The sequence below is a fragment of the Helicoverpa zea genome, chromosome 10, assembly GCF_022581195.2.
Source record: "Helicoverpa zea isolate HzStark_Cry1AcR chromosome 10, ilHelZeax1.1, whole genome shotgun sequence".
NCBI classification, from domain to species: domain Eukaryota; kingdom Metazoa; phylum Arthropoda; class Insecta; order Lepidoptera; family Noctuidae; genus Helicoverpa; species Helicoverpa zea.
This window is the reverse complement of record NC_061461.1, coordinates 2,568,903-2,584,078: the sequence shown is the minus strand read 5'-3', so window position 1 is coordinate 2,584,078 and position 15,176 is coordinate 2,568,903. Positions and strand designations below refer to the sequence as shown.

Here is a 15,176-nt window from a genome sequence, read left to right as displayed (position 1 = left end):
TCATATTGCACAGACAGACCAAAAAAGGACCTTCGAAGCGTAACCAAGATATGGACCTATCGAAGTCTAAATCTGGGCTATATAGCATCCCAAACAAGCGTCCGTACAGCTGCTTACTATACCATACGTAGTTAGTATCACAGATTTAGGCTTTTTCCAGTAGCCAGTGGGATGGGTCCTTTGTCCACTACTGATGCGTACCCACGCTGCTTTTAACGAAATATTATCTGAGATTATGCAACTCACGGTTGTAGAACGTCTTAGAATTTAAAAAGCGTCGTCCTAAACATATCCATGAGATGTACATTATCATGACATATGCATCAGTTCTGCAGTCAGCAGTACCTATCCGAACTAGAGAGTTAAATCCAGTGTTTTCAATTTTGTATGAGTTCGCTTGAGTATGCAAAAAATAAAACGGGAATTTAAAACCCTTAAGCCACATTGCTGCCTTACCCCTCCGCTATATCCATATATTTGTAAGTATCATAGGAGAGTGCCCTTCGGTTTATAGAATCTGAAAGTTATACTCTCTCACTCTTGCACATTTGTCCACATCCAATAACATGAGAATGGAGCTACTTAGATAGTTAGTTCTCTTCTGTAGCTTCATTAGTTGCAATTTAGTAATGACTAACAGTATCATATTGTCCATGTAATCAAATGGATTCTGAGTTTGACACCCTGTCTGCAAGGTATAGCCCTGCCTCGAGTAACAAGCTCACAGGGTTTAAGGCTAAACAAAAGTTTAAAATAAAAAGTCAAAATCAAATCGTTTTTTTTGCAGGGAATATGGGCACAAAACAGGATGTTAAAATTTTTAATAGATTACAATTAGTGATTAAAAAATAAATCCACTGAAAAGATCTTGATAATATTGGATAGTTCACCGTTCAAAAACATGATATTTTTACAACACTACCACTTCCTGAGATTAAATTTTTAACTGAGTTCGATCAAAAAGCCTTACTCTTCAGTTTTATATAAGTATAGAGGGACTTAAAGCCATCAAACATAGTGCTACAATATTAGTGGTTTCTTAACGAATGTTAATACCACGACTGAAAATAATTTCTTAGTACAAAAACCTTACAATTTAAATATACTGTATACCTATTTTTCAGTCTCAAATGACGTAAATCCAATATAAATAGACTGCAACAACAAGCAAGTAAATAACATAAATGACAAACTTAAATATAATTTCTTTGTCTTGTGACAAATAGTCTTTAATTGTTCTGAAGTTCATTTTAATGTCACATAAGGAATTGTAGTTATTTACAAAAGAGGTATTAACAATAGCTTAGGTAGTGTTAAGAAGGGGCAAAAGCAATGAATTGGATATAAAAGGGCAGCCCGTAAAAGTAGCAGTAGTAGAAAAAGTTCGTTCCCTCTCGAAGATCTACCGAAGTAAGACAGCAAAAATGTCGGGCAAGCTATTTATTCTGGGTATCCTAGTACTTGCGGTAAGTGATATAATTTGAGATACAAATACTTTTATTTTTAATCTAACTTCCATAATATCTTCTTTTCTCTTTATCCATATCTTAATCTGCTTTTCGCAAACTACTTGGTGCATCCAGATAAAAGTACCTTACACCTAACAGCCTTTAATAATCCTCTAATAATATCAGTATCAAACAGCCCATTTACTGCAAGAGGCTGTTTGAATTCGGCTTAAAAAATAACGTGTGAAAGACATAACAGATTTGACAAAAAGCTAGGCATATTATGATGAAATAACAAAAACTTGATCACATTATTTGTTTATTTCAGGCATGTTGCTTTTTACAAGCATCTGCTCATCCAGCCTTACCAGATGTGACGACAGTAACTGGTGCGGTTCAAACAGCGACTGCACAAGTAGCAAACGCAGCTTCCAATGCGCCGAAGCCTGCTGATGTAGCAGGCGCAGTACAATCAGCCGTACCAGATACGACGACAGCAACTGGTGCGGTTCAAACAGCGACTGCACAAGTAGCAAACGTAGCTTCCAATGCGCCGAAGCCTGCTGATGTAGCAGGCGCAGTACAATCAGCCGTACCAGATGCGACGACAGCAACTGGTGCGGTTCAAACAGTGACTGCACAAGTAGCAAACGTAGCTTCCAATGCGCCGAAGCCTGCTGATGTAGCAGGCGCAGTATAATCAGCCGTACCAAAAGTCGATGCAAAATAGACCGTTAAAGACATCACATCAGCCGTATCAAGAAGATAAATTGAATAGTACTTATATTCTTACTTCTATTGGATCAAACCTTTCCTTTTTAAATTCGATTGATTAACTCCTAATTATGAAATTCTGAATATATTATTTGGAAATTAAATGATTTACTAATAAAACATTTGTAATGCTCTATATTGTTATAATCAATTTGTGTCAATAATAATTAATTAAATGTTATGTAATTATAAACATTTTTTATTTATTTCCCAGTGTTGAATGATGATGCGGTTCCATCAGGATTGTTTTGGAGTTTAAACTAATTAATAAATTGTATTTTTTTAAACAATTGAGCTGATGCGTGGGAGTTGTTTAGTTTTAGCCCGGTCAAAATAGACATTTGAAATAACAAAAATTCTCACAAAGCTGATTTTTGGTGGAGAGCTAGATTTGATCATTATAAATAAAATACTAAAAGTCCCCATCGATCCCATGTGTGCGTAAAAAGTTATTCGAGGTCAAATGTCAAAATTTTTGGTTTTTTGTGTTTTTTTCGAAAACGGTAAGTTTTATCAAAAAAAGACACCAGACCAAAGTTGTAGATCTTTAAATTTTCTACAAGAATGGCATTAACAGTTTTCTCATAAATCTTACCATTCCTGAGATATCGCGATTCAAAGAGTCACACTACACATGATATGCACATACAAGCCACGTATGTACGACGGCTGCCTTTAAGTTTTGTCGTTTGAAATAAGTATAGACAATCTAATAGGTTAACACCATTTATTGTTTTTCAGAGAATTCTCCGCAATATTTAATGCACTTTTGCATGCATTAAACCCAGTTCTTGAAATATTTATTCCATTCTGAAGTGAGGGTAGTCAAATTGGCCGATTTGTATGAGTCAACAGCTTTTTCAGGTGTGCTGAAACGTTTACCACGAAGACTTTACTTAATTTTGGGGAATGTAAAACAATCGTAATGCCCACGGATCCATGTCACGGTATGTTACATGTTGGTCTGCGACAATTAACTGCCGCATAGCCTCGATATTATCTTGGGTCATATGGGGTTTTGAATTACCTTCACGTGGCTTGTCGCTAAGGCTAGATTGCCCACTTTTAAATCCTAAATATCAGCGTACTGCAGTCCTAAGGCATGGTTCTGCATTACTAAACACAGAACAAAATTTTTTCAACCGCTGAAGTCGCGCACAATCCGCTTTTAAAGTGTAGAAAATTATCGCATGCTAATTTTCCTTCGACATTTCCATTTTTATCCAGAAGACTGGGGTTGGAAATTGATACATAATATCTGGACCCTATTAAAACTTTACTCCCACCTGCTCCAGAAAAACTACTGACATTATTTTTTGCAATTGCAAAAATGATTGTAGTATCAAATCATCCTCTGAGCCCTTTTCCCAACTATTTTGAGGTCGGCTTCCAGTTTAACCGGATGTAGCTAAGTACCAGTCCTTTACAAGAAGCGACTGCCCTATCTGACCCCCTTAACCCAGTTACCCGGGCAACCCAATACCACTTGGTTAGACTGGTGTCAGACTTACTGGCTTCTGACTACCCATAACGACTGCCAAGAATGTTCAATGACAGCCAGAACCTACAGTTTAACGTGCCATCAGAAACACAGTCATTGGTGTCCAAGATATGCTTAGAAAGTACATACAAACTTAGAAAAGTTGCATTGGTACTTGTCTGACCTGGAATCGAACCCACTCATACTTAAGAGGTTGGTTCTTTACCCACTAGGCCACCACGAGTTTTTGTATGAATCTGATAAATCTAAAACAATCACAATAATAGTTAACCCAATATAGTTAATATTAATAATGACATCATATTAGAACTTGACGGCAATTATTCCCTTAAACTATCCTAAAATTGTCATGACAGTTAGTGGAGTAGGTCTACAGGGGAAACCACGATAAAAAAAACGCGCCGAGTATACTACCTCACAGGTGGCGTGGAAATGTGTGCATGTCATGTATGGAATATACTTTGAAGCGCGATATCTCAGGAATGGTAACATTTAGGAGAAAACTGTTAATGCCATTTTTGTATAAAATTTTATAATCTACAATTTTGGTCTGATGTATTTTTTTGATAAAACTTACCGTTTTCGAAAAAACATAAAAAACCAAAAATTTTGACATTTGACCTCGAATAACTTTTGACGCACACATGGGATCGATGGGGACTTTTAGTATTTTATTTATAATGATCAAATCTAGCTCTCCACCAAAAATCAGCTCTGTGGGAATTTTTGATATTTGACTATTACTTTTATGTCTATTTTGACCGGGCTATTTAATGTATTCTAGAGACAAAGTTAGGCTAAAATAAAAATGTAAGTTGATTCATTCTTTCGTTTAAGTAAACCGTTAAAGTTAAGTATTCGAAAAATATAAATAGTAGGTAATAAAAAATGAGTTTAGTAACACATAAAACAAGAACTTGATCTTACCACACTACAACCTTCTCTGTAGATGTCTTCAGACAAACATGAGGAGAAAGCTTCAATTCCATCAGGTAAATAAATTAATTTAAGATCGTCGCCTAAACAGACACCGTCTAGTTTATTTAGCTTTGTCGACCCCTCCCAATTACAAAGGATCAACGACAAAGGAATAATACTATTAATTAAACGGGTATGAGTTGTACCTATTTAACAGTTGATTTCGTTTGAAATTCTAATTTTATTTGGTGTTTCATTCGCAATGCACTTAATCTCGATATACGATACGAGATCGTTTTAAATATAATTGAAAAGGATTAATTAAATATACATCCAGTGACTTTTTAAACGACCAGCATTGTTAGCGATTGGTCATAATCTTTTATTTCCTCTATACGTCCTAATCATTCTTTAAACAATTTCAGTTCTTACCAAACAACACTAAACAAAAATTAAAGAAAAAAAATAACCAAGATCTTTAAAAATTTTCTTTCCCCTTTCGCCCAGAACCGTGCTTGAGAGCGGACGTGTGTCAATATTAACCTAAAATTATTTTTTAAGTAGCTATCTCCGTGCAAAGTAATATCGCACTTAGGCTATTGATGAAAGTGTTGAACATCGTAACTACGAAACGACGCTAATTGATCGTGCAGTGTGAGCATCCCGCGCTCCCCCCGTACCGCCTTCGCCCCCGCGAGAACAGTACGTACTTCATAATTGCCATCTCGCTTACTCGTGGAGTGTGCGTCTTTGTGCTGTTCATTCAATACTACATCGACATTTGTTACCTGCGCGTGCGGCGACCGCTTATTGGAATCAGCTGTTTACTACATTACGGGCAATACATCACACAAACCTTGCCATGTCTCTACAGCATACACCTCCCAACACGACTTCTAAGAAAGAAACTGTCGTAAGAAACGTCCTTTCTTCGGCGATAATCCAATCAGGGTCAACGCCAAACCTTAGTGCAATTGAGCATGAGAACGTTACCACTAGGTTCAAACGCAAATGGGAAGATGAGCCTACCTGTATGGAGGAGATCCGTCAATTGATTGCTAAGGCTACTGCACAGTCTGAGTCGAAGTATGCGGTGTTGCAGGCATCGTTATCCGCAATTAGTACCCAAAATGACGACATAAAAACCAGCATTGCCTTTATATCTAAGCAGTACGATGATTTGATCTTAAAAATAGGTCAATTAGAATCGGAACGTCGGTCTGACCGTTGCCTTATTCAACGTCTGGAAGAATCTGTAGAAAATCTAGAAAGACAGCTACACTCCACCAGAATTGAAATAAAAAATGTGCCCAAAAGATCTGGCGAAAGCAAAACCGATCTCTGTGAGCTTGTGAAGTCAACAGCTACTGCCATTAACACGCCGATCCAAACCCATGATATTAAAGATGTGTTCCGCATCTACAAAAAAGATGACCCGTCATCGTCACAAATAATCGTGGAGTTCTCAAGCGCTGTCACCAAGGAAACTATAATAAAAGGAGCACGGCAATTCAATAGCAGAAATAAAACGTGTAAACTGAACACAACTCATCTAAAGCTTGAAGGCCCTGTAAAACCTATCTATGTCTCTGAAAAGTTAACCCCAAAGGCTCAACGTTTATTTTATCTCGCACGTACATTTGCCAAAGACAATGCCTATAAGTACTGCTGGACGTCATACGGAAGGATTTTTCTCCGACAAGATGAGGGTAAGAAGCAAATTCTAATACGAAAAGATGAGGACATAGACATTCTCCGGCCAAATAAGTGACTAGGAATCAGTTATTGTACTTCTTTTGTTATTATTACTTTGTCATATAATTATTGTAATTTGTTGCTACCCCATGTTATACTTTTACACTATACACTAAATCTCAAACACTTCAATTACTCTCACACCCACAACAAACACAAAACTAATATGTTACATCTATATTCACATCGTAATGCACAGGGATGCTTGTTGTTATATACTGTTTATATAACTAGAAATATAACTATTTCACTATGTATTCACTCCATATTATTAACCTTTTACACAAATCACTATAACTCAGTTATTCATATCACTCGTGTAGTCACAACAAATACAAAGTTGATATTTTTACATCTATACAGCGTATATACAATGTTAAATAAAAGGGAGTTTAATATTCGTGGTTATCGCATAGCAGGTACCAACATATGGTTAGTTCACAATTTGATATTTAGAACTACGTTTTATTTCTTTCTACAATGACTCATTCGATCATAAACACGTCTACAGAAGTGGACAAAATAACTATTGCTTCGGCTTATAATTGCGATACTTTGACGTGTAATACTCTCATTGGTAATAACAACAAGTCATTAAATATTTTTTCCCTTAACATTCGTAGTATATACAAAAACTTAGACAATCTATTAGTTTTATTACACAGTCTAGCATTTGAAAATGACGTCATTATTTTAACGGAGTGTTGGCTTCACGCTAATAAAAATGTCCCATCTATTGATAACTATTATAACACATATATTTCTAAAAAATATTTGAATAAAAGCGATGGTATCGTTATATACGTTAGGAAATCGATTAAGTGTTCTGTGGTGGAGCCGGATTACTCTGGAGCCAATTTTTTATTGTTGCACATTGAACCCGATATACTTATATTGGCTGTATACAGGTCGCCGTCCATACAATGCCTGGATAGTTTTCTTGACTCGCTGGATAATATTCTACGCCCAATGAATTCTAATAAAAACGTATTTCTAATCGGAGATATTAATATTGATATTAAAATTAATAACACAGACAGATGCAGCTCGTCGTATTTGAACCTATTGGCAGAATTTGGGATATTACCTGCTCATACTTATCCCACCAGAATGCTTAACTGCCTCGACCACTGCATGATGAAAACTATGTATCCTGCAACTGTATGTGTTATTGACTCCTGCATAACAGACCATTTACCTGTTATTATCTCATTGGGCATGTCCCAGCGTAGAATTGTAAACAAGAACTGTAGTGTAATTAAATTAGACATAAAAGCGTGCGTTAGTCAAATAGAAGCACTTGATTTCTCCTTCATTAACACTATTTCTGATGCAAACAATGCCGCTACTGTTTTTGTTGATAAACTCTCTAACATTGTGAATATGAATACTAAAGTCTATCGAACAACTTGCAAAAAAAGAATCCTTAAACCATGGATTACTGGTGGCCTTCTGCGCTGTATTAGGCATAGGGACCGACTGCATAAACGACATAAGACGTGCCCTTCTAACCACATCTTAGAAATAACGTTTAAACGTTACCGGAATTATTGCAATTCTCTGTTGAGGAAATTAAAATCTAACTACGAAAAGTCTTTACTACAAAACGCCAAAACTCCTAAAGATTCGTGGAAAGCAATAAAGGCTATAATTAACTACACTGGTGATAAATCGACCTCGGATGGCTTATTAAATTCTAATTTAAACAATATTGACACCATTAATAAATATTTTTCGCAAATTGGCAAGCAACTTGCCGATGCCATTACTGTTACGCGTAAACCTAATTACAATTTTAAAGTCCCTCGCAACCATAATTCTATAGTTCTTTTACCGCCGGATGAATCTGAAATTGAAGCTTTAATATCAAACCTTAAAAACAATTGTGCTACTGGCTGGGACTCTATTCCAGTTCAGTTACTCAAACTGTGCAAAAATACTATAGTCCCTCCTCTGACTTGTCTGTTTGAACTGTGTTATGCTCAAGGTATCTTTCCAGATGTGTTTAAGAGGGCACTCATTACTCCTGTGCACAAGGGCGGGAATCGAGACGATGTGTCGAATTATAGGCCTATCTCTGTATTGTCCTCACTCTCAAAACTATTAGAAAAAACTCTTAACAGCAGACTCATTAATTTTCTTGAAAGTAAAAGTATTTTGGCAAACAATCAATTTGGTTTTAGGACATCAAAAAGCACCGATGATGCAGTTAGTCTACTTACCGATTTCGTAACTACTAAAGTTGACGAAAATCAAAAGTGTATAGGTATTTTCCTGGATTTAGCCAAAGCTTTTGACACTGTCTCGATTCCAGCACTTGTGAACAAGCTGGATGTCATTGGCGTGAGGGGAACGGCCCTAAAAATTTTTGGAGACTTTTTATATAACCGTAGACAACAGGTAAAGATTGGAAGTTATGTTAGCTCTGAAGAAAATGTTGTTTTTGGCGTTCCTCAGGGCAGTATTCTAGGACCGAGTCTCTTCCTGGTGTACATCAATGACTTATGTCTCCAACCACTCTGTAACGGGAAAATATTTACGTATGCTGATGATACTGCCATAGTATTCCATGGTGGGACTTGGGAAGAGGTAACTCGTATTGCCGAGAATGGCCTCCATCGTCTTGGCCAGTGGCTGGAAACCAATCTCCTTACCCTCAATGTATCTAAAACCTCATTCATTCAATTTTCATTTTCCAAAAACAACCTTAATAACATTACTATCAGAGCTCATTCCTGCAATTATCCTAATGGCACAGGCTGTTCTTGTCTTTCTATTAATAAAGTTACACATGTCAAATATTTAGGTGTTATATTAGATGAGAGGCTAAGTTGGGAACCTCATATAAATGTTGTGACGTGTCGTACTAGGAAGTTAATTTGGGTTTTCAAAAAACTCAGACACGCCGCGGACTTCTCGCTTCTCCGTAATATATATTATGCCTTAGCTCAATCCATTCTTGGATACTGCATAGGAGTTTGGGGTGGTGCCTGCAAAACCCGCATGATGCAATTAGAGAGGGCTCAAAGGTCATTACTAAAAGTGATGACCTTTAAGCCCTTCAGATATCCGTCTAAACAGTTGTACGAAAATTGCGAGCTGCTTACAATTAGACAATTATACATTTTCCAAATTATAACTAAAAAACACAAGCAAACTCCCTGTCCTGTAAATGAGTATAAGAGGAAACGAGTTATTAAAAACGTTTGCTTACCGGACAGATGTCGGACGGCTACGGCTAGACGACAACAATCTTATAGGTCATCCTACTTATACAATAAAATAAATAAATTAATAAACATTCATCCACTTACCGTTCGAGAAACAAAAATCAAAGTTAAAAACTGGCTACTTCAATTGAACTACGACCAAACTGAAAGGCTATTGCTCGCAAATTAACATTCCCTATTATCATATTCAGACATAACACACGCACTTACACACACACACACACACACGCACACACACACACACACACACACTCACTCACTCACTCACAAAGACTTCTATAAACACTCATAAGTAACCTTCCATTATTAGATTTATGTTAAGCTACTTTAATTTTCTAATTTCCTTTTTTATTCACAATTTGTATAACAGAAACTGGAAGAGGGCACTGACTTCTGTAACACAAGTTTTTACTTAGCTCAGAAGTCAGGGTTTTCAATAGGATTTTTGTAAAAAGTTTGTGTGAATAAATTATTTATTATTTATTATTTATTATTTAAATATTCTTTTAACACCCAGCACAGAAAAGAACATAAACAAAACAAAATATACAACCCAGCCTAAGATTTTAATGAAGAAATCTCGCCAAAGTTTCAATACACAATTCTGGCAGCCGAACAAAATATCGGAAACCAGTAAGGGTACATCGTAAAGAGCATCCGATGTTCCTGACTCCAAAACGGTTCACTTTGCCAAGTAAACAAGTGAACTTGACTGAAAAACTTTCCTTGAGGTGACGACTTTGTAACTTTGGACCTGCGTTTGTTGGTTTATGAGCCCATCTTGATTTTCTGGTAGACATCTGACTTTATGACTTTTTGGAAAATTAACCGTTTTGGGAGTTTAGTGAAATTCAGGTGGTAAATAAAATCCGATTTCCTGAGCCTCTTTCCGAACTATGTTGGGGTCATCTGGTAGATAAAATATACTGAAAAATTTCGGAGCACAATATCTCAGTTGGGTCAGATTTTGTGACTACTGTATTGACAACATCTAAATCCAATCTTCCTTTTTCGATTGAATAATTCTCAAATCAGGTAAACAAAAACAGATGACGCTATTCAATATAGGTAAATATTTTCAATGCAACGTCCCATACAATGCAAGATAACATAATACTCGTTTAAAGACACCTCCACACCTTCACACTCACACGCACACAGCTACATACACGCACACACACAGACATAGATCCAGAACGATTTCTCCTCATACCTTGACAACTGTAGGTGGCGCGTAAACTACAGATATTTCGCGTCATTACCCACGGTGATGCGAGTTTTTTTTTTCTACCCATTTCCTCATCCCTCCTTTCTGAGGAAATGCTATTTGTGTTTGGAAAAAAGTGAACGTTTATAGATATCTTCTCCCCAATGAGATAAGTCTGTGAGCTGAAAGTCGTAAGCACGGTTTATTGATATTTGTGATTACATAATTTTATGTACAAAACTAACCAAGCGAGTGAGGTAAACTATTTGTTTATCAGGTACCAGTTTCTATTAGCTCGGTATTGGTGCAAATATAGGCAGAGCTGGGTACTGTAGATTTATTTTATATCTGTTCATGTAGACTATTGTTGTAGTGTATTTTGTTTCGTGATAGGCAGAGCAAATTACTCAACTTATTCTCATTAAATTCACTTGCAAAGCGATGATTTTCATCAAGAAAGCCAGCACCGATACGTGTCAATGATGATCCATCTTCACAAAAGAAATCCAAAGCAAAATGAACCCTATTACCAGGCCATAAGAAACGATACTCCCCACCTTCCCTTCCATTTGAGAGCACATACGTTGACACGCAGGCGTATCGAATAAGCTGACGTCACATCCGCATCGCATATAATCCGACGCAGGATTGACTGTTGGCCTCCCGGGTTTGTTTCCAATCCAAAACTTGGAGATGATAATACCATACTTTTGTTTGAATGTATTTATATAGAGTTGTTTATCGCCCATGATATGCTTAGGGTAAAGTCAATGGCATGTGAATATTGTTAAAATTATAAAGGTGATCTGAGACTGTCATTGTGTGTAAGCTGGTGTGGACCTAATTGATTCGATCCGTGTCTACTCAAAATTATTATTTCAGCAAAAAATGTAATACCTATTATTTTAGATCGATTTTATCTTTGATAATGGATATAGCATCCTTGATTATGCAGATGTCAGCTATCCGGATCTCACAGAGCCACAATTAGATAAACTTGAGCGACTTCAAAATATTTGTATTAGATTCATATTTGGCCTGCGCAAATATGATCATATTTCTGAATTTCGTTCAAAGCTCAAGTGGCTTCCTATACGTCTTCGCCGGAATACTCATATCCTGTCTTTACTATACAACATTTTGTTTAATCCCACTAATCCCCCTTATCTTAAAGAACGTTTCAAGTTCCTTCATGACACACATACAAAATATCTAAGGTCATCAGAAAATTTGAGGCTCGAGATGGCGATGCATTCCACTAACTTCTTCGACAAATCTTTTACTGTTCTGGCTGTTCGGCTATGGAATGCATTGCCCGTTACGATAAGACGGGCTCAATCATTAGCCGTTTTCAAGAGTATGTTAAAAGAACACTACCTTTCCTCCTAACGATAAGATACTATATATAGATATATATATCCTTATTTCCAAAAATCTATATTTAGCATTGACATTATATATAAGTATATATGTATTTATTGTTATTATTATATATATTTAGTTTATAGTTTATGTATGTATGACAACAATATTATTATAGGTACATAAGTTGCAGGAGCAAGTACATACTTTGCCTTGCTGCCTACCATATATAATCTTTTCCTTCTCGTCTCAATCCATCCTAAGGTTGTCTGGAAGAGATCGCTCTTAGCGATAAGACCGCCCATTATGTCACCTACTTTAACTACCTAGTTTAAGATCAAAAATGTATCATTGGTGTACCTAATAAAGAATATCTATCTATCTATCTATCTATCTATAGAATAAGATTTTTTTTAGATGTTTATGATCATTCTTAGTAAACCTTATAACCTTTATTAAGTAGGAACATTGTTGACGTTGTTATTTATTGAACATTGTTTTTCTGAGTCACTTTTTACAAGTTGTTATTTAACTTGCATCTTTACAATTAAAATTGAATTGATTATTGATATCTTATCTAGGTCTCACACTTAATTACTTAGGAGGAAAATAATTTAACATAAATGTATAATGTGTGTGTGTGTATGTGTAATTAAAATAATAAAACGTTAATCTCCTATAAAAATATTACTTGATACGGCTTTTCGAGCCAAGTAAACTGGGTAAAATATAAACTTAACATCTGAATGTAAAATATAGACTTGCTCTTTACAGTCAATTTTAATGGCAGTTGTAAATATTAATTTGTTGGCAAAACTTCAATAATTCTGTTAACGTTCGCTTTTGACGCGAAAGTACTTGCTTTTCCAACGAGAAAACAATTTTAACTTCATTTAATTTTACTTGATTGGATTAACTTTAGAATTTATAAAATGGACTTTTACTTGTGAACTAGGTTTTGTAAGTCAGCTAATGGCTGAAAAAAACTTTTGAAGTCTTGTTCTAAGGCCTGATCTAGATCATACTTAAGCTGACTCGAGACTTGATCCAGATTAGCAAAGGAATTAGATACCCTAATTTTTATCATTATAAATTAGTAACTTCTTTTTCCAAAATTTTCTTTTCGGTCAGTAGGTAACTAAAGTATGTATGTACGACAAAGCTAAATTTATACCATTTCAAAAACCACACGTTGCCCACGTGTGACCTGATAAAAAAATACACCTTACTGGATTGATGATTAGTAGTCCCTTATACTAAATGAAACATACAGCAATCCATTAAACCAAAATACCGTAAAGACACCCAAAGAAGTTTTTAAAAAAGATATTTTACCAAAAATCTCCAAGTAATACTCAACAGGTCACATCTTTGTCTCAGTTTGTCGAGCATTCAAATAAATTACTTCACGCAATGGCAATTTCAGAATTTGCTAGCGCCCCGTGAACATCCCAGATTCGTCTATTGATTTAAGTACTAAAGAGTTTTACGTGAATAGACCTGTATGTACTGCGAAGGTATACTGGCTTTGAAGCTGCAAAAAAATGGGAAAATGAGGCGTTTGTTAACGTTTTTCTTATCTTATCATGAGCTCGTATATTTATGTAGTTAGTTTAACAATAGTGTTCCGTCTGCACCTGTGCAAGCAAAATTGCTTGCGCTGCGGTGTGTACCGCTCTTTATATCCTAAAGAAGAGAAGTTTTGAAGTCACTTTCTAGTTCCTCCGTGTTCCATAAGGCACCATATTAGTGGGCTTTCATTTCAAATTCTTTGATTGGAAGTCGATACCAATGTACGTACATAGTAAGGAAAAGACTAGGCAAATGGATGATCCTGTAAAAATCGCCATTCAATTTATATTTTGACTGTGCGCAAATGGTTACTTCGCTGTGTATTTAGACAAAATGACAATTTTCACTAACTTATGTAAAGACAGGACATGGCTCCATGAACGTGGTTTACGAGTGGTTGATTCAACCGACACTGCACCGCAACACAAACAAACTGGTCCTTTTGGGAGGAAAGTTAAAAGCGACACAAATATTGATTCAGACTAACTTTGGGAGTTATTCCAGCGTTATAAACTTGTAAATAGTCTTTACTCTTTGTGAAGAAAGCATTTTTAGTGACAGATATTCATTTGGATATTTTTGTTTATATATGTACTTTACATAAAGCTCTGACTTCCTTATGATATAAAATTCTCTAGAAACGAAACAAAACGTCAGTGCCGCAAGGAAAGTTCTAAACAAACACATTTTCTTGATGGCTCCGTAGAAAATACAGAACAATACCTACCTACCTCTGTACACATCTAATCAGATTCAACTGGATTGCCAACTTTATTTTTCCAGACTTGTAGTACAAATTCAACTGAGAAAATTTTCTTTTCACGTAATTTGCACGGGCTTCGGGGATAACTAGAAAAGTTCTCTACAAGAAAAAAATATATAAAAAGACGTTTCAAGTGAGACGGATAAGGGCAAGTTATTAACACCGGAATAATGGCGAAGGTCAGTGTAACCAGCCCTTACAGTAATTGTAGAGGTTGTTCAAAAGATTGAGAATTTAAAAAAAGGACCAAAGTGTGTTTTTGGGCTTTAGGGACGGACGGGGATTATAAAAAGGTCGGTGACAAGAGTGTTTGGTCGGATGATTTTATTAAAGACTCTGTTCTAGAAAATGTTGTCATGAAAACGAATAACATGATCAAAAATATGTATATAGCTTCCTCCAGCGTTGTCACCCGTTGGTACTACCACGTACCACAATAGAGGTAAAAAGGAGCCCACTGACCTTCTCGACAAATGGGCCATCCAACACTGAAATGTACGAAGTGGTGTTAAGTGAAGGTAGTTTTATCATTTTTCAATCCAAATAATAACAATATTCCGTCATATTTTTACCTACACACAACATAACTTCTGCCTTTCTCAAAGTGCGACAAAGCATAACAACCAACCAATAGTCTTGATACAAA

General features: G+C 36.0%; 1 protein-coding gene across 1 annotated transcript; it reads left to right on the top strand.

Moving 5' to 3' along the window:
- The first annotated feature begins 1,424 nt into the window (after positions 1–1,424).
- Positions 1,425–2,148, top strand: LOC124633607. Its single transcript, XM_047168878.1, has 2 exons — positions 1,425–1,466; positions 1,777–2,148. Exons 1-2 carry the CDS (start codon positions 1,425–1,427, stop codon positions 2,146–2,148), a joined length of 414 nt encoding a protein of 137 aa, XP_047024834.1.
- The last annotated feature ends 13,028 nt before the right edge of the window (positions 2,149–15,176 follow it).